This window comes from Ambystoma mexicanum, chromosome 13 (genome assembly GCF_040938575.1).
Source record: "Ambystoma mexicanum isolate Mex_15411 chromosome 13, UKY_AmexF1_1, whole genome shotgun sequence".
Taxonomy (NCBI): domain Eukaryota; kingdom Metazoa; phylum Chordata; class Amphibia; order Caudata; family Ambystomatidae; genus Ambystoma; species Ambystoma mexicanum.
In genome coordinates this window covers 681,198,746-681,221,378 of record NC_090938.1, presented here as the reverse complement: position 1 = coordinate 681,221,378, position 22,633 = coordinate 681,198,746, and the positions used below count along the sequence as shown (strand labels likewise).

Sequence of the window (22,633 nt, the reverse complement as noted above, 5' to 3'; positions counted from 1 at the left end):
CCTTAAAATGGCTGTTTTTATCCACATGGCAGCCTCCATATTGGTAATAACTGGTTTGGACCATGATGTTGGAACAGTTTTTCTGATGTCCAGCTTAGTAAAACCATTCAAATGAGACAGTACAAGGCTCCACTCTTAGTATAAGGCTGTATCATCTGAGTATATGGTAGCGTACACAGAGCAGCAACTCTTATCTTAGGAGGGGGAGAGGGTTGTAGAAAGGTACACAACCTGTAGAATACCAAATATTTAATAGAAACACTGACAACCAGAAGTATTATACAAAATAAAGGTTTATTATAAATACAAGTAGGTCAAGCTAAGTTGTGGGTTAAGTACATAGTCATAAACACATTTATAAAAACACACCACGGTGCTTAAAGGTACAGAGACCAAAGCTTGAAACCATCTTCAGAATACCCAACAGTAATTCTAGGGCAGTCAGACCTTATCATACACATTTAGTATAGGCCATACTAAATGTGTTAGTTACTTTTAGACTTTCTGTAATACAAGGGTAGTAGATCCTGTCAGTTATGCAGTGAGTTCCAACAAAGAAATCACATAATCAACCAACCCAGTGTACAGGATACTTTTCAGGATAGCGGAACATAGATTCAAGAAACAGAAAATACCTATAACTAGATTAATGGTAGCACATTTGTACTAGGGGAGTACTATCTTTTGGTGTAATATGCAATTACAGTTGCTTTTCAGCTCAGTGGAACAGTCTAAGATGAGCAAGAACTCTTTACACAAATTTAGGTTGCACCAGGCAGACGAAGATCAGCTGCACCTAAAGAAAATGTTTCAAGAATTGCACTCAGCTGTTTGAGGCAGGTAAAACCTAATGTTGTAATATACTATTAGTTTCTTTTCAGATCAGTGGAACACAGATTGAGGTAAGCAATAACTCTATAACTTATATTAGGATGGCACACAGCAGCAAACCCAAGTAAGTAAATCATACTTACTTTTTAAAGGAGCTACCAGCAACTTAAAGATAAGTTAGATAAGGCAGACTTATTTTAGACCGGCTATAACAGCAAGTCGGGGGCAGCAAGACCCAATTGGTGGACTTGCACACCTGTTCTCGGAAAGAAATAGTAAAGCAAACAGCAATACTTTTAGGAAAGAGGCACAACCAATTCACAGGTGAGTAAATTAACCTTCTATATACATGTAACTGTCCACTCTGAATTAGTTGCCAACTAACTCATTTACAATTAAGTCCACTTTTAAACACTTGTTCTCTTTTCTAGGCAACTGGCCAATTTCTTGGAAAGTATTTCCCTTATTCTTGGAGCATGAGTGTTCTCAGTGTCAGAAGAGGGGGGTGGTGCACTTGATCCAACAGGTGGTTCAGGGAGGCACTGAAGTAGCAAAGGTTCCTAAGGAAGATATGGTCAAACAAGTAAGTAGTTTACTTAGTTAGGGTCATAGGACTTAAGAGAAGACACCCTAGGAGGATTCCAGCAGTGGGCCTGGGTGAACTGGATGAGAGGACTTCAATCACAGGAAAAACTCCAAAGCTACACAGGAATCGCAAGGTACTTCAGGTAAGTAATACCCAGGCCAACACAGTACCTCAGCTCTGAAGAGGAGTTTGCAGCATTACGACTTCCGGATCTGCAGCCTAAAACCTGGTCGCTGAATTTCTTGCTGTGAAGAATGAAGACCGGAACCTGGAAGGACTTTTGAAGCAAGGATCAACGGAGAAGGTTCCAGGCAAGAGTTTCTTCCAGGTTCTGTAGTTTTGGCACACTTTTCAGGAGCCAGAAGAAGACTGAATATCGCAGATCGGATTCTCATCGTTTGCAAGGTGCAGCACTCTGGTGAGGGGACTTTTCAGACTCAGTTAATGTCTCTGGAGGTCCATCAGGAGGCCCACAACGTTTCAGCAAGTTTTGGAATTGGGAAACCTGTGCACCACACACTAGCTCAAGGTCCCAGGCTATTGCCACCCCGCAAGGTCGCCGCATGACGTGGGATGGCTCAAAAGGCAGGTCTTGAGTCTACTGGATCTCACCATGCCCTGGATCGGGGCCGTTCTTTCTGGGATCCCTAGGTCGATTGGAAGGAAGGTTAACTGCCTGCTCCGATTACACAGCTGGATCTCTGGTCGCTGGAAATGGTCACAGCTGAGTTTTCTTAATCCTCCTCTTTGAATTCAAGTCCAGTGGTCGACTACTTCTTCAGCTTCCAGGATGGACTTTTATGCAGGAACCCAGCCAATCAAACAGACTTACAACATTCAAACTTGGGGGTTTGGAGGGGAAGGAGGTTTGGCAGTTCTTTCGGATTCTCGAAGAAGACTGCAGAGTTTTGGACTCCTCGCTTTCTGCCTTCACAGACAATCTGGAGCCTGGACGGGCTTGACCGAGATCTCCCCCCGAAGATCAAATTCACAAACGATTTTCCCGTACTGGAGGTCAGGGAAAGGAACAAGAGACAAGCAACACTAAAATGGTGAAAAAACGGGGGCCATTGTTGTAAAATGGGCACCCTTGCGTTCCTTTACCACAGCTGTGAGAACCGCCCACGGTAAAGGTGCACCAAATTAGGAAAAAGGTTTGCTGCCACCAGCCATTAAAGGTCAGCTTGTCCCTGTAACAGAAATGTTAGTTAACAGGAGAAAAGGGGATACAGTGTATCTCCCCAGCACTCCATATAGGGTTGTGTGTGCTGGTTTCACCTAACAAAACAAAATGGATCTGAAGATTCTTTCTATCCTTGTGAACTGTAGTTCTCTCAAGGTTAGCCAGAGAATGTTAAAAAGGGGAGCCCAAAGGGCAACAAGCAACAGCAGGCAGTTTATGCCAAATGTTGTCAGAGGATAACATTAAAGAGACTACATGGAGAGTCTTAAATGACCAGAGTAAAAATCTGTGAATGTGTAAAAGGGTTCCCACTCACTGAGGTATAGGGAAAAAGAATCCACCAGTAAAGCAAAAGGTTCTGGGGATGACACGGGTCAGGAAGATGTATCATTGCTATGAACATCTTATCTAACATACGGTAGGTCACTGGCTTTCCCCTCTCACTTCTTGTGGGGGTGGTCGTGGATAAATGGCAGGTCTACTGACCAACCAGTATGGTTGGTTATCTGTCCCTTTGCCCCCCCATCTGCCTCTATTGATTTGGCCAGCCCATTTTTGTCGCAGGCTGAAGGCCATGCCTGGTGCCTGCTTTTCCTCTTGCTGCTTTGTTCTGCTTCTTGGAAAAGCAAATCTACTGACCTGCTGAGGTGGGCGGGGTTTGCAGTGGTTTCCCAACATGTATTCCTGTTTTTAGCCCTTGTTGCGATCTAGGAACAGTGGCTTGGTCATATACTGATTTGGATTTTCTGCCTCTGGAGGTCCAACCCTCCTCTCTACATCATGTAGAGAGGAGGGTTGGACCTCCAGAGGCAGAAAATCCAAATTGGGTTGAGAATTCCATGTTGAATATGTGTTCTGCAGCATTTACCACTGCATCCTGCCATTTACCACCAGGTTATTTTGCTGCTCTATGGGTTGCTGCGGTCAACTTGTTGTTTTTGACACCAACATCTGATCTGCTGCTTGGCAGGTAAGTGGGTGCCTCCAGCTGCTATCGCTATCCTGGTATTGTTTTATGCTGAGCTGCCGCTCTTTGTACACAGGGCTGCTGCAAACCATCTTCATGGGGTTCCTTAGTGTACCCCAAGTCTTCCTCGCTAGATTCTTCACTTCAGGCTTGAAGGTAGACATCATGCAAAGGTTTTGTTAATTCCCTTGGTTGTTGAGGGTTGGTTGCGGGGGTGGAGGAGTCTTCGATCAGGGTGCAAGCCCCTGGGCACTGGATCCTTTAAACCACACCTAGGAAAGAAGTCTGTACTTACATGGGTTGTTTTTCCGTGCTGAAGCCATTTTTGCTGAATCTATCAATATGAATACAAGTTTAGTAGCTGGTGTTTGCCTATCAGGAATACAGGGCTCTGTGATTGATCTCTATACTAAAAATTGGGCTTAACTGTATCATTGAGGGGTTCCATAGCAGTCCCCCCCCCTGCTGATTTTTTTTTTTTTTTTTGAGAGGCTGGCCAGCTATTGAGTGGTTTCAGATGTTTAGGTACTCCTGGGGCTAGATGAGCAATTTCTCCCTCCCCCCCGATAATCCGCTGTACTTGGGGTCTTCACAGTGACCCCAGCAGTCATGTCCTCAGAAGCCTACCAGTTACCTCGCATGACAGTTTGCTTTCTTGTAACCTGTAAGATACTTGCCTTCACATGTTTTTTATAACCGCTTTGTGTGTATTGAATGCTGTGTTGTACATTGTATGTTAAGCACCACATTGTCATCCTCAGAGTTGCTCTTGACTGCTAATCTACTTTTACAGTTAGTTGAGCCTGTAACTTTGATGGGCATCTTGTTGCTAAGCAGTGGTACTCTCCGTCCTCCACCCCATAACGGATTGGTGAGGAACCTTGGAAACCAGTGGGATGAGTCTTCAAATGTCCATGCAGATGAGATCAAAAATCACACACAGTAAATGAGTTTGAAATGCATCTATGTTGCTCCAAGAAGTTGCGTATATGGTAAACGTTGAGCTTTGTAAAATTCAAAGTTAAACCATTATTCCTGCATTTCTTTATACTTTTCCTTACTTATATTTTTCTTAACATTCATGTGCAACACACAATTAAACGTACATGCTCTGTTACCAGATATTGACATCCCCCACCTCACATACAATTATCACATTTAGACAATGTATGCTCAAACATAATGCTTTATAGGCCCAGGAACAAAAGGAAAGTCTGCCTACGTAGGAGACCAACTAAAAGGGGATACATATAAAATAGAGTACCTTCTGATTGTCTATTGATCCAGATCATGGCAAATGTTGACTGATTATTTCTGGTCCTGTCCTTCTGCAGATAAGTCATCCAACCAATTTTCTGTCAATCTTTTACCTTAATGCAAAATTACACCTTTTGCTGTTTAAGGATAATGAGATCCAGATTATCACATTTGTCTTGTTTAGGGAGCTTCGGAAGTTCAATACGACAATTAGAGACTGTATAATAAACTTTGCTCATATCCTTTTCATATGACATTAAATAATTAAACATCAATTTACAGTCTTAATGTATGAGTATATTTTTCACTTGCATCTGCAACGTTAAGAACCTGTTCTGAGATTAATGTTATAGAAAACAAAATTGGGGATGCATAGGATTCAGGGCTAGTTTAGATCCCAAATAAGCAGACATATTTCTTGATTCATCCGAGTTCCCAACTCACTACCAGTTTTGTAAATATTTTACCTTTAGTTTCTGATGTTCATTGAGCTCCTTGCAAAAACATAATTTGACTGCCAATTTTCTGATCCGAAAACCGATACAAATTGGGGTTGATTGCTCATTCAGAGTTGTTGCTATTTAAAATAGAAGTCACACATTTTACTTTTCTTAATAGTATATTTAACACTTCTGTCGCCAGAGAATGCCTCAAATCTGTGGTTAATTTTTTACAGGGGTGAGGCTAATTTCTTTTGTTACTGAATATTTTAATTGTAAATACTATAGTTTGTTGCGCTGAACCAATGACAGGTTTCAGATGCAGCGGGCCAGTTGGTGAATGTGAGTCTGGAGACTGAAAGGCTCTGTTATGTAATTCTCGGTTGTGATGGTCATTAAGTGCATTTTACAAACCAAATTGTTTGAGGTGTAGCCTTGAAGAGGAAAATGAAGCCCAGAGGATGAAGATTGGAAGTAATATCTGGGTTGACAGGTTTTCAAGAATAAGGCATATTTTACGAGTGTGATGAGCTGCAGGCATGAATGGGCTGTTGAAGTCATTACATTCTTGGATTGTAAAAGGCATCAGTTGTTTATTGCTGATCTTGTTTGAAGATTATTGCTGTTAGGAAGATTTTCCTTAAATCCTATCATTGGTGGTCTTCAGGTATGTCTTCTTTACTTTGGTACCTGGGATTCCCTCAACCAGGCTCTTTAAGGGGTAGCGTGGCAGAGTAGCTTAGACTTAACTCTGTGTGGTGATTAACAGCTAAAATGCACTTTCCACAAATACGAAATGAGAAAATGTCCACACACTACACATGCCACGCAAATTCTTAAAAATCCCAGTGGACCTGCAGAGCGAGTTCCTTAGTTTACACTCTCGACCTAGAAGAAATGCACTCGCCCCATGGTTGACAAAATGTTTACCAGGGCTTTCTGTGAAATGGTGCATGTCATCCTAAGCATACTTCATATTTGTTGAATGCCGACACCCAAAAAGGCCAGCCTTGCATAGTAAAACACATTCGCTATTTACAGCAAAGTTTGTTTGCATAAAATGTAAAATAAGTTTCAAACACCCCCACTCGCCAGCAAGGTCAAATAGCATGCAATTGATACTCTGTTAGGCAAGATTGTATGCAGTACCCTTTGGATGCACTAAAACAACCATGACCTCCTGGCAATAGGAACCCAACCTTTGGTATAAGTCTTCACTCCACAGGTTGGTAGCGTGTTGAGCAGCCAGTCTTCAGCCAGGCTTATCTCAAGGGGGGTCAATGTGAGCTGTAGGGGAGTTACACCGAGATTCACAGGGACAAGTATTCAAATAAACTTACACAGGTTTCTTGCGTACACAATTATAAATGTATTTACCAGTCAGTTAGAATAAGCATTCTTCAGAAGGGTGCAATATAAAACGCACAAATACTCTCCAAAATTACAATTTTAGTTATCGAAATCAGTAGACGCCCATTTTGGATGGCTCAGACATTACCTACACCCTCAGGTGACAGCAATTGCTAGATTGTTGTGGGCATTAATATATCAATGTTGCATTTAGACTAGTCTTGGCAGTAGTGTTAGAGAAGAGAGTTCAGAATAAAACAAGTATTCACACAGTTATTATCAAGCAGGTAAGTACTTTCAATACAACCCTCAATGCAAAGTCAGTTAACCCTTTCCTGGAAGGAAGGCAAAACACATAAGCAGAAGAAGGAAGAGTCATCCAGGGAGCCAGGCCAGCCAATGTTAAGTTAGCAAAAGTCAAGGTGAACTGAAGCACTTCTTGCAGTTAAGTAGAAAGTCTTTCACAATGTTTTAAAAGTCTTGGTAGAATAGAAGCAATCAAAGTAGGGACACAAGCTGATTAGGCTTGTGAAGTAAAGAAGCTGATAGCAACTCTACAGATGCAACCAAGCAAGTCTCCAACGAGGACAAGTGGTTACACAACAAGAACGAAGTTCTCTTAGACTTTACAGTACCTTTAGGTTGAAGAAAAAGTGCAGCAGATGACTTCTGTTCCTGTGCAGCTCTTGCTGTTTCTGGGCCTCAGTCGTGGGGACAAGAGGGAGGACTTCTGGGGACTCCTGCACTGCAATGGGTCGGTCACCGATTGCAACTGGCATACTTCAAACAAGTGGCTGTTCGGTGTTTCAGCTCCTTGCGTCTACCGCAAATAGCAACACCACTGTTCCTGGCTGTCAAGATGGGCTTTCCTTGCTTCTGTGGTTTGGCACTCTGTTGAGGGGGCTCAGGCTCGGTCAGTCCTGCCTCGTGGGAGTCCGGAGGATCTTCCTGGAGCTCTCGGCTAGCTTAAAAGCAACACATGCAAACTGGTGTTACTCTCTCTGGCCATCTGGTTCCAGCGGTGGATACTCGACCAGCATTGAGAGGATGTCCAGGTGGCTTACTTTGGAGTTGATTGGTCCCACCAACTCAAGGGGAGACGTCGTCCTTACAGAGCTTCTCTGTCGAAACGAATTCGGAGCTTCAGCACAGCAGCAGGGCTTCTCTGGGCAGACCAACAGTCCAGGAGTTGCAGCAGGCATCCTCTTCAAGTTCTTCATCGGATTCCTTTGTCCAGTGGTCGACTCTGCCTTCCAAGCCAAAAAGCCTTGCCTTTCTATGCAGGTTTCTCCCATTCATTCCAGCCTAGCTGTCAGTCACCCAGCAGGGTGGCTGTCCTTGCCGGACAGCCAGCCAGCCAATCACTTAAGAGTTCATTCCTGTCTCCTAGGAGACTAAGCACAGGGAGTTTCGGGCACCTCCCTCGTTTCCTGCCCCCACCAGACACCCTGGAGCCAGAGGCGGGTTTCACTTGTGACGCCTGCCAAAGACAAAACGACAAACCTGGTTTGGCACACAGAGTAAATCTCAAGAAGGACCTTTCCACAGAGAAGGAGAGAAAAAAGACCGGGGCCATTTCGACAAAAATGGCACCCATGGGTGCTTTATCGTGGCTGCGAACGCAGCCTGCGGTAAAATCCCATGAAGGTAGTAAAAAGTAAACTGCCACCAGCCATTCAGTGAGGAAAGGGTAACATAAAAAATGTTACATGAGAAGCTAGACAAAGGGGATACTAAGTAACTCCTCCAGCATCCTATTGTAAAATGGTGTGTGCTGGGTCTAGAAAGTTACACATGTAAGTAAAGTCATTTTCACTTTACTGCTCTGGGAAACAGTAGTTTATCCCAGAGAAGGTATTTAAATCTTTGGGAAATATGAAAGACTTCCCTGTGTCACTGCACTGAAGGTGCTGTGTGATGCAATGTAAAAGATGATGCCTATGGAGTTTGTCAGACTCCACAACCAAAAGAAACACTGTGTACAATATCACATTAAAATACATGAGAGAGTGGGGAAAAAGGGTCTCGCTCTCTCCAGGTTAAAAAAATCAAGTCCTTAAAATCCAGCAAAGTTGCGCTAAGGTAGAAGGAATTAGCACACTTATGAGAATTCTCCATAACACTCTCCTTTCATAAAACCTCTTAATCTACGTAAGTGGGTAAGTAGGTTTTGCAAGCTTTGTTATGTTTGAATGAATGTTGATTCTTTATGTAGGAAAAGTAAACGTTAAAACACTTCTTTCAGTTAAGTAAACTTCTTAAAATAAATATGTGCTGTATGATGTAAGTAGAAATAGGTTGAAGTGTATTCTAGAAGTGAAAGGCTAATCACTGGTGATTAAAATGTTATCCTGACTAGGTCAGTTTAAAATGTTTTAAGCCATCCAAGGGCAAACAGTTGTGTGGATTTGGGCGGTATTTTGTGGAAATGTTACCTTTGCGAATACGTCCAATGGATCAATTTCTGTAGTTATGGTGGGGTTTTAGGCCACAGAAAACCCTTGGTGATGAAGAGGGTTCCCAGAAATAAAGGTTCAAGGGAGGAAAGTACTTGCCAGAGGCGCCAGAGCGCGGGGAGAGCAATGCCCTGTGCAGTGCTGCAGCAGTCCATCACTGTACATGTTTGGTGACCAGCAATGACAAAATGGTTCAATAGGGACCCCAAGAACCTCAGGAAGAATGATCAATTAGGATTCAGCGTCTTCAAGGTCCGAGCCAGACGAGCAGAAAGGCGAAAAAGCTGTTTGGCAGTAGTCTGTGATGCAGGGTGATTGTCATCCTTTGGCTCATGATTCTACTTGAGGTTGTGGTTGGCATGAGAATGCCTTAGTAAAGGACAATTATTGCAGATTTGTTTGCCTAGTCAAACTGGAGAGGAGGTGACCATGGAATGAGTACTGGGATTGGAGTTGGATGCTGCAGTTGAAGGATGAAGGTCTGTAGTGGCCCGTGGGGTTTCCCAGGTGAGGAGATGGAACCATGGCTCTTGCTTGATGTCATGGGATGAAGTAATGCAGGTCCTGAGGGTGCTGAGCCTTGGGGGTTTCAGCAGTGAAAGGCTTCCACTTCTGGAACCAGTGATTGCAGACATGGCTGGTGCCTTCTGGGGGATGAGGCCTTTGAGCAGGATCTGTAATCCATTTTTCTACGCTTGATTAGTGGGAAGGAGCAATGCAGTATGGTTTCAGGCTAACTACAGCCCCCAGCAAGGACAGCTTTGCGACCACTCATGTCTTTGGGACAAACAGACTACCTCAATTTCGTGAAATAGAGGTGGTGAGGGGGTCAAAGCCCAGCCAGGTGAAATGTTTTCCACCAAGTCAAGCCATTTCACACAAAGCAGAAAACTACCGCCAGCCTAGACAGATGACCAACAGAGGGGGGGATACACCTTCTGGAACACTATCGGGTAACTTTACGATAGCGCTGCTTTAGGAGTCATAAGGACACCTGAGACAGCACACAAAGCCAATGCCAGGCTCTGGATTAAGCCTGTTTGAGAGGAAGAATAAAGTCCAAAACCCAGCAAAATGCCTATGGGGCTCCTTCATCTGGCAAACGCATGGCTTTTCTACCCAACACTTGACCATCTGTCTCATTATCTGGATGAGCAAGGTACTAAATGGGGACTTGCAGGTACTTCACCATGATCGCTTCAAGAAATCCTGAAGTTCACACATATCAAATAAGTGACCAGTCTTATATCAGCTTTGCCTTACACCTGGTAAAAATTAATAAGTGGTATTCTGAAGCAAAGAGTGGGTGTTCAGAGGCTGATAGTCTTCAGCTTGAGGGAATCGTCTCACCTCCTGGATATTCTCAGCCTCCTGATGGGGTTGCATGACATTTGTTTCATAAGGATATTTTGGAAGCCGGATCTCTTACCTCCAAGTGGTGGAAGAATATTAACCTTGTTTCTGTTATGCAAAGGTTCCAGGAGAAACACATGATCTAGTTCTTAATGAAGATGTTGAAGGTTCCAGCAGTCTTGGGGCCTCTTTTTAGTTTATAGAGGTCCATTTTGGATTGTTGAGTAATGCATCTTCACTCTTCTGTAAAAATAGGAGGGGAGGTAGCGGTGGGTGGTTGAGAAGGGGGAAATGAATGGTGTAAGGGAGGTGAAATGAGACTGTAGGGGATGAAGGAGAGGAGGAAAAGATGGCAAACACTGATAGTAAATCTCAATCATTTTTTCATCTCATCCCCCTATTAGTACCAATTGCTCATTATTGCTTATATTGTACTTGATTGTTTATTTTGACTATTTATTCAGTGTCACAGATGACCTCGAGCATACCAACTCTGAAAGACAGTTAAAGGGTTTGTATTTGTTAGTAGTCAGGGGGCACTCTACAGGCTCTCCCTTTCCTTCTACCCTAGAGATGGGGCAGTCCCTCAACCCCAGGATGGTCACTAGAGATTGGTAACCCCCACTGTATAGAATGTTTACATGTAATTTGCATGAATGAAATAATAACAAATTAAATTTTAACAAGAAACAAAATGTCAATCTTTTTCTTTTTTTATTGGGGGACCTCTCCTCCAACCCCCCCCCCCTTCACCACACTTCCAACCTCACCCCGAATTTTCGTTTAAATCGCTGCATACCATATAGAACCTGTCTTACTGAAGGTCATGGTCTAAATGCAAGAGTTTTATCTGTCTAAATCCCCCTCAGGGAACAATCTAAGTGGTCCCTCCTCCACGTTATCTGGGATACCTATGGTTGAATTATTGGTGGCTTTTAGATACTCCGGCTTCAATATCACTTGACCTTACACACCTGACTACTCCTCTCCCTTCTTCTCGCTGTCACTGGGTCTCCTACTCTCCTCCCTCCTACTCCATCCACCATCGTCTGTCCCTTTGATGCTCCTCTCTCTCGTCTGCCTCTGATCTTAGTCCTTGCTACACTCTCTCCACCCTCTCAGGGCCACTCAGACTCCATGCCACACATGCTGCTAATTCACCCACACCTCCCGAGTCACCTTCCGTTCACTCTACTCTCCTACTACTGTCACTCACTTACCTTTCTCACGCAGTCAAAAGCCAATGCCAGTCTCTTAGGCCAGCCAATACCTCACCTTGCACACTCCTTCAGTAAGCCTCCTCCATGGTCCAGTAAACTTCCCCACACGGATAAAAGGTGGACCACGAGAGCACACTGAGCGGGGCAAAGCACACGAAGGAACAGTTCCCCCCCCCCCCCCCCGATGGCAGCTGAACGGGGGAAGAAAGACTGCAAACCAAGAAGGGTGCACAAGGAGGGAGATACTCTTGACCTTTCCCGGAGAAACCATTACTTTCCAGAACTCTTCAGATTAGATAGGATTAGGCCGGGAAAGCAGACTGAAGAATCCTGTATTGTCAGATACCTGAGGCCCTCCTGCACGGCTGACAGTTGGGGAGGAACAGCATCCGCTGTGGTACCGTCCTTGGTTCCAAGATCAAAGTAGTGCCAAAGAGATCAACGCTGCCGGTTAGTTGGGGAGACTGATGCAAGACCGGTCTGTGTTGAAGTCAAGGTTGCAAGCGGCAACATTGTATAAAGAGCGCACAAACGTAGATTGGTAACACCTGTGATGAAAGATGTGAGGAAAGCTTAATTGCTGATGAATGTTTGAACATTAACGGAGAAAGATACAATACCAATGACAGTGGTCCGGCACCACGAACGTGTCCAATAATCAAAGGTCTCTGCAAGATACCCAGCCAAGAAGTGGCAGAAACAAAAGTAGAAGATAGAAAGCATGAGAAGTAAAGTAAATCGTAGTGGTCCTGCGACGGTTTGAGCGAAACCCATTGCACATTCAAAGGTTTTCAATTTTTGATACCGTGAGGAAAACCTAGAAAGTGAGATTACACGGTCCGAGCTTGAACAAGGACGACCAATTGTGAACATTGTGCTAAAGGCGAAAGAACTCGAACGACGGAGATCTATCGTCCGAGACCAATTGTGAACATTGTTAACGAGATCTTGTGAACGTGAAAATCCTGCTAAGAAAGGAACTTTGGTGCTGGTTTGTTACGACAGGCCCTCTGCAATAAGAGACTGTTATTAGAAAAGAGGCTTTGACAGAAGGCCCTGTTACCTATGCTTTCAACTGTATCCTTGAGGCAGAGGAGCCAAAGTGTGTGCAAAGCACGAACGTGTGCCGACCTTGCCCCGTGCTAAAAACATGGGGAAGGGAAGCCAACTGCTCAACTATCTCAATATATTATTTCTTGAACACTTTTCTTTTTGCATAATCTATTGTCCCACACATTTGTATTTAGAAGTGAGGGTTGGCAATAGGTTCCTTAGTATATGCCCTTTTATTTTGACAGACTCCACTAGGACTGTTATTATTGGATGGTCATGGCTTGTCCCCATCCTTGGATTTGGGTTTACATAGGCGTTCAACCAACTTATTGAAGTTCAATAAGCACCCTTGCACTGTGCACCAAAACTTGGGCTGAATTATGTCATATGGTGGCTGGCTGCTATTGGGCTTGTAGTCGGTCTCTTGGCCGCCAGGCACTCTTTGGCGGTCTGGTGGTGGTGATGGTTCTGTCAAGGTTGATTATCTTGTAGATTCTAGGAGACGCAAAGAAAGACACTTGCCAAAATGGGGTTGTGCAAGCATAAAGTGATACCATGGTACTGTTGCTATGCACCCATGCACAAGGGGAAGGGGAAAGAACTAATGCCTTTACTCACACACCCTACCTCTCGGGGATGGACAGGCTCCGACTTTAACCCTGGCAGGCCTTGCACCACAGGCTTAGAGGTCCATACCCGAACCTGACAGGGACAGATCTCTGGCCCTGTCGCATTAGTCTGCCATGTTCTTCATGACTTGTTTCTCATATTTTGTATAAGATCCAAGTTTTAAAAAAATAATCTGTTATTTCTCGTGTCAAGAGTGGGGTAAATTATAAATATTGATTGATTTTAAATTTGACATTCATTTGAAATGAATGCTGTGAGAATCTTTACCATTTTCAGCTGTCTTTCTCTCTGTGCAGGGCCGTGTGGTGGAGAACATCTCGAAAAGGTGTGGTGGCTTTCTGCGGAAGCTGAGCCTGCGTGGCTGCCTGGGGGTTGGCGACAATGCACTGCGGTAGGACTGTCCTCTTTCCAATCAGCAGTGCTCTAAAGTGGCACATTTTGGTATATGATAACTGTGTCCATGGGGCCAGTATTTACTCAAGAATATATCACTGTGTGTGAGAGATCTGCAAGTGGAAGTTCTGCATGTCTGCCTGGAAGGATGGAATCATACACTTTATCTAAGGGCTCATGCACTATGGTAACTCTGGGCTCTCTGCAGTCCCCAGTAGTGAAAAGGGATTTGTTTGCTTGTAAAATAACTGACATAGTGTCTTACTCTAGAAGATGGAGAGGTCTGGAAATGAACTCCAGTGACTCCCTGTGGATTGGGGACAGTGCACAGTTCTCCAGCATGGGGGTCTAGCATGGATTCACGTGCTCATGATTATTCCCAGTCGTCAGGCTGGGAATCCTCGGTAAAAGAAAAAACTGTTTCACTTTAGCTTAAACTGAATTTCTCCTCTAAACAATCACTGTCCTTTTGGGTCATACTGCCCTCGTCCAATGACAGTCATCTCCCTAGGTTCCACCCCTGGAGACCATCTTCAGATTTGTAACGCACGCTTCAGTGTTGGGAGTACTCAGAGCTCTCCAAGCTATTTTTTTTCATGTTTAAAGTTAACGTCAAATTTTAGTTTTTGAATGATTTTTGTCTAAACGTTCGACTGGACGTTGACTACTGGCAGCAGGCACCAGCTGTCAGCAAAGATCACACTACATTGTGGATCTTTCATTGAGTTTGGGCTTCGGCCTACTTTGCTCCTTTCCACTATGACTGAGGAGAAGAGATGCCTCTTTAAACTGCGCGAAATGTGGATTGAGGAACGTGTACCTTGAAGACCGACACCAGAAATGTCTGCATTGCCTGCATCTGGACCATGATGAGGAGGGGGGTCTGCAGTGGATTTTCGAAAAAAGACAAAGGGATCGCTGCTGCAGACTGGCAGCATGACTCAAATCTGGCAAGGCCTCTGACTCTGCTTCCGGGCAAGGTCATGCTTCCCCCCAGGACTGGCCGGTCCCACAAACAATCCTCCTCAGAAAAGAGGTTGAGATCCTTTGAGGATGCCCAGCCCTCGGGGGTCCAAAATGAGGCAAGGGGCTGCATGTTGCTGATCCTACTGGGTTGGCCGCTGCTGTGGGTCCCAGCTCGCGAAGGACAAAGTCGCTGTCACCAACCACTTCTACGACAAGCCTACCAGTGAGGTGCGCTCCACGTAAGAGAAAGTCCTTGACTCCTTCAAAACTCTGCTTACCATTGGCAGACAAGGCGACGGAGAGATCCAAAGGTGACCCTTCGCTGCCCTTTGCCTAACCCCCCCAACCCCCCCCCCCCTCTCGACGACACAATCGTTATCAGCAGCTCGGTCGGCCAATACTCAACGGTCAGAACCACACTGACCAAGGTCTGCAACCCTGTCGACGACAACGACTCTTCGTCAAAATGGGGGCATGCCACAAAGGTGCTGTCCACAGTCGCGGTGACTGTTGCCTGTGGGAAACCCTATCGCCACTTTGTGAAGCAGCTCCCGCTGCTCTTGAGAAGGCCTCCTCCCCAGAAGTCTCTAAGAGAGGGTAAAGGGTAAAGTTCCTATGGACCTTAAGAACGGTATGGAACTACAGGCTGCCCCAGTGAGACCAGTATGGATTTATACGAGGTCCGATGATGGGCGAAGACAGTCTGCCCGAAGACTATTATTTGGACCACGAAGAGGTTCAGGGACCCGTGTCTGGAGGTTGGTCACCAATAGGCAAGCCCGGTCCTCCATCTCGCCAGAAGAAGCGCACCAGTCCGCAGCCTCCACCTCTCATTCCTTCCACGCCTCAGCCCAGGCACATGTCTTTTTACATTCTGGCCACGCTGCACATGCTTGTATCAGAAATTCAACAGAGACTGCTGCCCACACTGGGCCCTGCTCCGTCTAGCAGTCCCCCAAAGCTGCTTCTGGAAGCCCTTCCTGTTGCAAGCGCAGGTCAACGGATCCTGCTTGTCCAACTCATCAACCGACACGACTGCCACTGGCTCCACCTCAGGACTTGAACCCGAATGGGGAAGCTGCAGCGGGCAAGGATACAGCGACGGACACCGACTAAGCCAATGACTTTGTGCCAGCTGACAAGGAACCAGTGGGCACGGGTGTACAGCACAGTGCCTCTCCATTGGATGAGGTCGGCTCCTTCCACGTGATGTCTAGGGCCTCGAAACCTTTCCAACTGGTGCCTGAGGAGATGACAAAGGAAGGATTCCTTTACCAACGCTGTGAGTCCAGACAGAAGACAATCATGTCCGTCCCCTTGCTGGACGATATCTGGGATGAGGGCCTGAACCTAATGAAGAATCAGAGCACTACTCCACCCAAGCGGGGCAGGCTCGGGAAGAAATAGAGTTCTGGACTTGGCACCCAAGTGCCTGAGGGCCCATCAATCACCTGACTCTGTGATCTCCGCCATGGCCAGGAAACGCTCTGTGAACCAGTCATTCTCGTCCATGGTGCCTCCGGACCAGTAGGGGTAAGAAGCTGGACGCTATGGGGAAACTGATCTATACTGCTGCCTGCACCGGCCATATTTGTCCTTCTATAATCTGCAACTATGGTATAAACTGGTCCCTATTTTGGACTTCTTAACTGTAGACAAGAAGGTAGAAGCTCTGGCACTGTTCCAGGAGGGGGGTGTAGCCTCGGCCCACGCCATCACAGTGGCAGTGGATATCGCTGGCACCGGGTTCCGTCAAATGGGCAACAGTGTGTCTCTTCATCGGCTGGGATGTCTGAAAGCCACCAACTTCAGACCTGACGTTCATTCCAAAGTGTTGGACATGCCATTTGATGGAGAGATCCTATTTGGTGAGACCGTCGAACAGTCACTGCAAATCATCAAGACAGACAGAGACTGCACGTTAACTGGGTACCCTGTAGCAACGTCGGTCGTCTTTTCGTTGCTCAATAGGAAAGCCCTTCGGGCGCCCCAACGGAAATACCACTAATCGACAGCCTTCCTGCTGCATGACTCGAGGCCTACAGAGGTCCATCATGCAGAGGACAGCACCCCAAAACAGGCTTTAACTGGCTGTGGACTCAGGCCTCCACTTGTGCACCCCTGTGGGAGGCCAGCTGGCGAGGTTTGTCACCGCTTGGAAGACCATCACCACAGACATATGGGTTCTGGACGCTCTCGAATACCGACACACCTTGGAGTTCCAAAGCAGGTCCTTGTATTCCTCTTGTGGCTCGACAGGTCCACAGCATGTTGAAGGGGGTGGTAGTGCCCGTCCCCAAGCGTCTCTGGGGCTCCGGAGTGTACTCCAGATACTTTCTGGTCTGAAAAAAGTCAGGAGGGTGGTGGCTTTGCTGGACCTTAGACACCTCAACAAGTACTTGAAGCCCTAGAAATTCAGGATGGTAATGTTACAGCATGTGCTCAGCCAACTGGAGGAAGGCGATGTCCTGGCGTCTCTGGATCTGGAGGATGCCTATTTCTACGTCCCGATCCACCAGAAGAACCGCAAGTTCCTGCGGAATCGTGGTCCAGGGCCAACACTATCATTTCAAGGCGCTCCCCTTTGGCCTGAAATCGACCCCAAGAGTCTTTACAAAGTGCTTGGCTCCAGTGATGGTGCATCTTCATCTCGAGGGCATCCACTTCGACCCATACCTGGACGATTGGCTTGTTTGATCCAGCGAGCCAGCACGCAGTGAAGACTGTCTGCTGACGGATCCGGGTTTCTCCCTAAATGATCTGATGTCCTGCTTGGAGCATCGCAGAAAGCTCTGTTTCTGGGAGCCCGACTCAACACAGTAACTTGTCTCCGTTCTCCCTTGGAAGAGAACGGTGTTGGCCATCCTAGGGAAGGTGCAGGGCCTGTCGTAAGTGCATGCGAGCTGTTTAGTCGCTGCTGGCCTTGATGTCCTCCTGCATCAGCCTCTTCCTCCTTTTGGAGACTGCGGATGAATCCTCTCCAGGAGTTTCTGGATGTGAGGTGACTGCACATCTTGGGATCCTGGACGGACAAGATTGCCCACAACAGAGTTCAGACAAGCACTACAATGGTGGGGCGTGTGCGCTCTCATCTCACTCAAGGGGCCCCATTCGAAGTCCCTCCTTACCAGGACAGTCACCACGGATGCTTCTCTGGAAGGTTGGGGACCTCACACCAGACAGTTGCACAGTTGCACACAAGAGGCCCCTGGCTGCCAGAAGAAGACCCTTCACATCAACGTCCTGGAGCTTCGGCCCGTCTTCTGGCCCCTCCATTCCTTCCTGCCGTCGCTGAGGGGCAAGGTGATGAGGATCTTCACGGACAACACCACCACCATGTTCTACATCAGGAACCAAGGCGGGACGCGCTCTTTCTCTCTCCAGGGATGCCCAGGATCTGTGGCACTGTGTCAGGGCTGGACTTGCTCAAGTCTCCAAGGTGCACCTGGCTGCCATATCCCGTTACACCAGGACACCGGGTAGGCCTTCCATGTGGTCGCACAGACTTGTTAAGGAGTTACTCAAAGGCCCCTTCAGGACTTTTCTGCTGGTGAAGCTTCTGCCCTAGCTTGGGAACTCCATGTGGTCTCGACTAAACTCATGCGGGTGCCCTTTGAGCCAAATGCATTTAGCCCATCACAAGTTTTTCTCATGGAAAAGGGAGGTTTACTAATGTCGATCACCTCAGCTAGGTGGTTTGTGAAGATCTAGGCCCTGTCTTGCAAGCAGCCGTACTTGTCCTTCCACGTTTCAAGGGTGGTAATGCATACGCACTCCACCTTTATGCCGAAGGTGCTGTTGGAGTTCCACTTCAATGAGCCTTTGGTGTTGCCTGTCTCATCCCTGAATCAGTCATTGCCAGCGGAGAGGGCCTTGCATTCGCTGGACCTTGCTCGTGCCTTGAAGGTTTAGGTGGCACGCACAAAAGGGTTTTTCGGAAGACTGCTCAGTTGTTTGTCAGTTTTGGACCTATGAATCATGGGAAGGACTTGTCGAAGACTTGCATCTCAAGATGGCTCTCCCTGGCAGCATTATTCAGTGTCATTGGCTGGCTAACGTATCCCTTCCAAGCCCGCCGAGAGCCCATTCCACCAGAGCCATTGCAGCAACGACAGCATTTCTCTCTGGTGTGCCCCTGTTCGACATCTGCAGGCCTGTTGCATGGAAGTCCACACACACCTTCACAAGGTTCTACTACGTCGAATGGGATTCCAGGGAGGAGTCCTGGGTTGGCCAAGCGATGTTACGCAACCTGTTCACTTGAGGTGAGTCTGTTCCCAGGGTGTTTTTACTTCTGTTGAGCCTTGCCACCTCCCGTGGTTGTGCATGTGTACTGCTGTGTAATCTTGAGTCATGGGCATGTGAATCAATGCCAGACCTCATGCTGGAGAAGGAACAAGTTACTTAACTGTAAATCCTGTTCTCCAGCATAGGTCTAGCATGGAGTCACAAGCGAACCCCCCGTATTCCCATCTGTGGCTCTTCTTAGTTCATACTGCCACTTAACGTGGTACCAAATCTGAAGATGAAGCGCCATTGGATGGTGGCAGTATGACCCAAAGGGCAGTGATTGGTTTAGAGGAGAAATACAGTTTTCAAGTTAAAGTAGAACAGTTTTTTCTTTTACCAGGGATTCCCAGCTTGATGACGGGGAATGTTCATGAGCATGTGAATCCATGCCGGACCCATGCTGGAGAACAGGAGTTACAGGTAAGTAACTTGTTCCTTGCTGTCTGTCTGCCTTTCCGTCACTTGTGATATAAGAACAACATGCTCTGTGAACATGATGCTTATGGACCAATCTATAATCTACAAGAGATGTATTGCGTCACAGATTTGCTGTTGGAAGCCTCAGATTTCTGTACTGCAGTTTCACTGTCAGGCTGGCACACATTCAGTTGCAATTCTGCGAAGTCACAATTCTGGGTGGTTTATTTTTTTTTTGCTCTCTCAATCAAGGTTTTTGTGGAGGGGAATTACTTTAGCCCCTCAAGTTTAAATCCATTGACTTTACTAAAATGATGGGGACCACCCCAGCATGGGAGGTGAAAATGTGATCTGAAAAGATTTGACTCAATGGCTGATTGCTGTCTGGGAGTTTGCCCACTTGTTTGTCATTACTGTGTGCTGTCCTGAGATGCAAGCGATTGGGTCTGCTTTTTAGAGATGTGGCTGTTGATCTCTGTGAATTCCCAGGGCAGATATGTTTAGATAACTTCTTGTGGATGCATTTCCACTTGTCTGGTTTTCCGAGAGGTGGTGGTGCTCTGGGGGAGGTGAGGTCTGACTTTTATTCACTGTCTGTTCTTTGTCCAGTTTCCTGTTCTGAACCGTGTTTTTTGTGTTATTATTTTTTTCTCATTTAAAGGACATTTGCACAGAACTGCAGGAACATTGAACTGTTAAATCTGAATGGCTGCACCAAAATTACAGATGCGTAAGTCATATCAGCAGCAGTAAAAGGTGTGATGTGCGTTTTGCGTGGAACTTGAGGTTATGGGGGAGTGTGTGAAAGGTAGACTGTTGCAGAGTGATATGGGTAGGAAAGCCATTTGTCTTTAAGGGACCCTGTTGACTTCATGGAAGTATTAAGGCCTTAGCAATTGTGGGTTGTCTAACTGCTTCATTGATTTGTGATTAAAAAGGAATGATGGTCACTTGGCCTGGTTTGAGGGTAGATCATTTGTGAGTGCCATGGATTTTGGGGACAAAACTACTGCATAACCAGCCTCAAGAAGCTGTTTTTTTAAAGCCAGCATTTAACTGTAGCTTTTAAAAAGGGTGCTGCTGCCTTAAAACACCCAAGCTCTGTTTTCCTTCAAAAACAGGACTTGGTCTTAAAACTGTACCCGATTACCTAGATTACGGACTGGTTCTCCGGTTCACTTTTTCATGGTACTAAATTTCTCCAGCATGGGGTCTGGCATGGATTCACATGCTCATGAATATTCCCCGTCAGGCTGGGAATCCTCGGTAAAGAAAAAATCGGTATCAGTTTCGTTTCTGATCTGTCTTTCGTAGTAGTAACCAATCACTGATCTCTGCGTCATACTGACCACAGCCAATGACTGCCCTCTACCTAAGCCCCGCCTCTGGCAGCCATCTTCAGATTTTTACCACACGTTCAAGTGTTGGGAGTCCTCGTGCTTGGCTCTCGAGCTTTTACTGCGTGTTTCGTGCTTTTTCAGGTGAATTTTCACATTTTTTCGGTTAATCGAGCCTCAAGCTCCACCGTTTCTACTCCCGTTAACGGCTACCCATTGCGGGATTTTCCTACGCCCCTCAAGGGTGAAGATTTCATCGAATCAACTTCTTGGAGGATTCCAGAAGATTCGCGGCCTACTTCGAGATGGCCCAGGATGCGAGTTTGTCGCCCGGACCCAAGCTGTTTCGCAGCTGCCCTGAATGCGGGCTGCAGAATGTGTTTAAGGAAGATGAACATTTGCGATGCCTCTACTGTCTTCATGGGGACAAGACTCATGTAGAGAAGGAGTGCCAGTTCTGCAAGAACTTGTCGGAGCGGACCATGAGGGACCGTCGATCCCGTCTCGCCAGCTGGTTGGAGAAGGCCTCAACAGGTGAGAAGAAGAAGAAAGGGTCCGAGCAGGCTTCTAAGTCCTGTGCGGGCGCCCCGGCGACGGGGGCCCAACACCAGGGCAAGCGCCGCGAGTCCGCTGGCTCCGGGAGTGCCGAAAGGTCGGGCTCTTCGGTCGCCAGGCAGGGCGCAACTTCCCCGGCACCGTCAACCACGAGCCAGCGCTCCGGGGAAGAGGAAGAGGAGAAGGCCCGGGACGCACCGAAGGTGGTGAAGGCCCCTACCCAGCAGGCAAAGGCCTCTATCGAGGCGATCGCGGCGACTCTGGCCAAGCCGGCAGAGACCCTGCCAGCGGAGACTGCCTCCGGGACTCGAGTTTCCCTGCCGCCAAGGAGGGAATCCTCTTTTCAGCCCATCGTCGTGGCCGCCATGATGGAAGAAGCGAGGGGGGCACGGTAGCCTCCTCGAGCTCCGAGTCAGCCTCGGAGGAGGAACTGACCGAGGCCGTGAGGAACCTCGAAGTCCAATTCGAGAAGGTTCGATCGCGTAAGGAAGATCCTCGGGATATAACCGAGGAAGACAACGATGGCGAGGAAGAGCAGCCTTCCCTTCCGGCGCGGCCGGGACCTAGGCCTCAGGATGGCTCGGCGGCCATTTTGTCTGCGATCCAGTCCTTATGCTCTGAGATAAGGACGAGGTTCCCACGGCCCAGGCCGGAGGACCCGCAGCCTGGCCCGTCAGGAAGTCCTCAGAACAAACGACGGAGGACCCAACCCTCTCCTCCGCTCGCCCCCGTAAGGCCTACAGTTCCCTCCTCATCCTCCCACGAGTCGGGAGATGACGGTGCGTTGGGCTCGATGACAGGTTCTGAGGGCGACGACGACGGAACGGGTCTCCCGTCTCCCGGGCCTCGCTGCCCGACGAGATTGGCTCATTCCACGCCATGATCGCCAGGGCGTCCGAATTGTTCTATCTCTGCCCGGAGGAGCAGAAGAAGGAAGGTTTCCTCTATCAGCGTCGGGAGGCCAAGAGGAAGACTGTCATCGCGGTGCCTCTAATCGATGACATCTGGGAGGAGGGCCTGTCGGTTCTCAAAAACCCCTCCACGGCACCAGCCAAACGGGACCGGTACAAGAAGTAGTACCGGGTCCCCGAAACCGCTTCCCTGTGCCTCAGGGCCCAGCCAACGCCAGACTCGGTCGTCTCGGCGGCGGCGAAGAAGAAAGCGGCGGGGTCAGGAGCCTCGACGTCGAATTCCCCGCCGGACGGCGAGGGAAAGAAGTTGGACGCCATGGGGCGGCGGGTCATTTCGTCGGCGACGACGATCAAAGCGGCCAACGCCCTGGCGATCGTGGCCCGTTACGACAGGGAGCTCTGGTTTAAGCTGGCCCCCATATTGGACTTCCTGCCGGA

At 47.4% G+C, this 22,633-nt stretch overlaps 1 protein-coding gene across 2 annotated transcripts in view; it reads left to right on the top strand.

Annotated features, from left to right (window-relative positions):
- The window catches only part of FBXL20 (F-box and leucine rich repeat protein 20), an 867,163-nt gene that overhangs the window by 601,930 nt on the left and 242,600 nt on the right, over nt 1-22,633 (top strand). For both annotated transcript variants that reach the window (XR_011283101.1, XM_069634719.1), the window contains exons 5-6: nt 13,623-13,717; nt 20,054-20,122. Coding sequence is in view for 1 of the 2 variants with exons in the window: in XM_069634719.1 (XP_069490820.1) it covers nt 13,623-13,717; nt 20,054-20,122 (164 nt within the window). In the remaining variant the exon portion in view is untranslated. The remainder of the gene's footprint in view (nt 1-13,622; nt 13,718-20,053; nt 20,123-22,633) is intronic.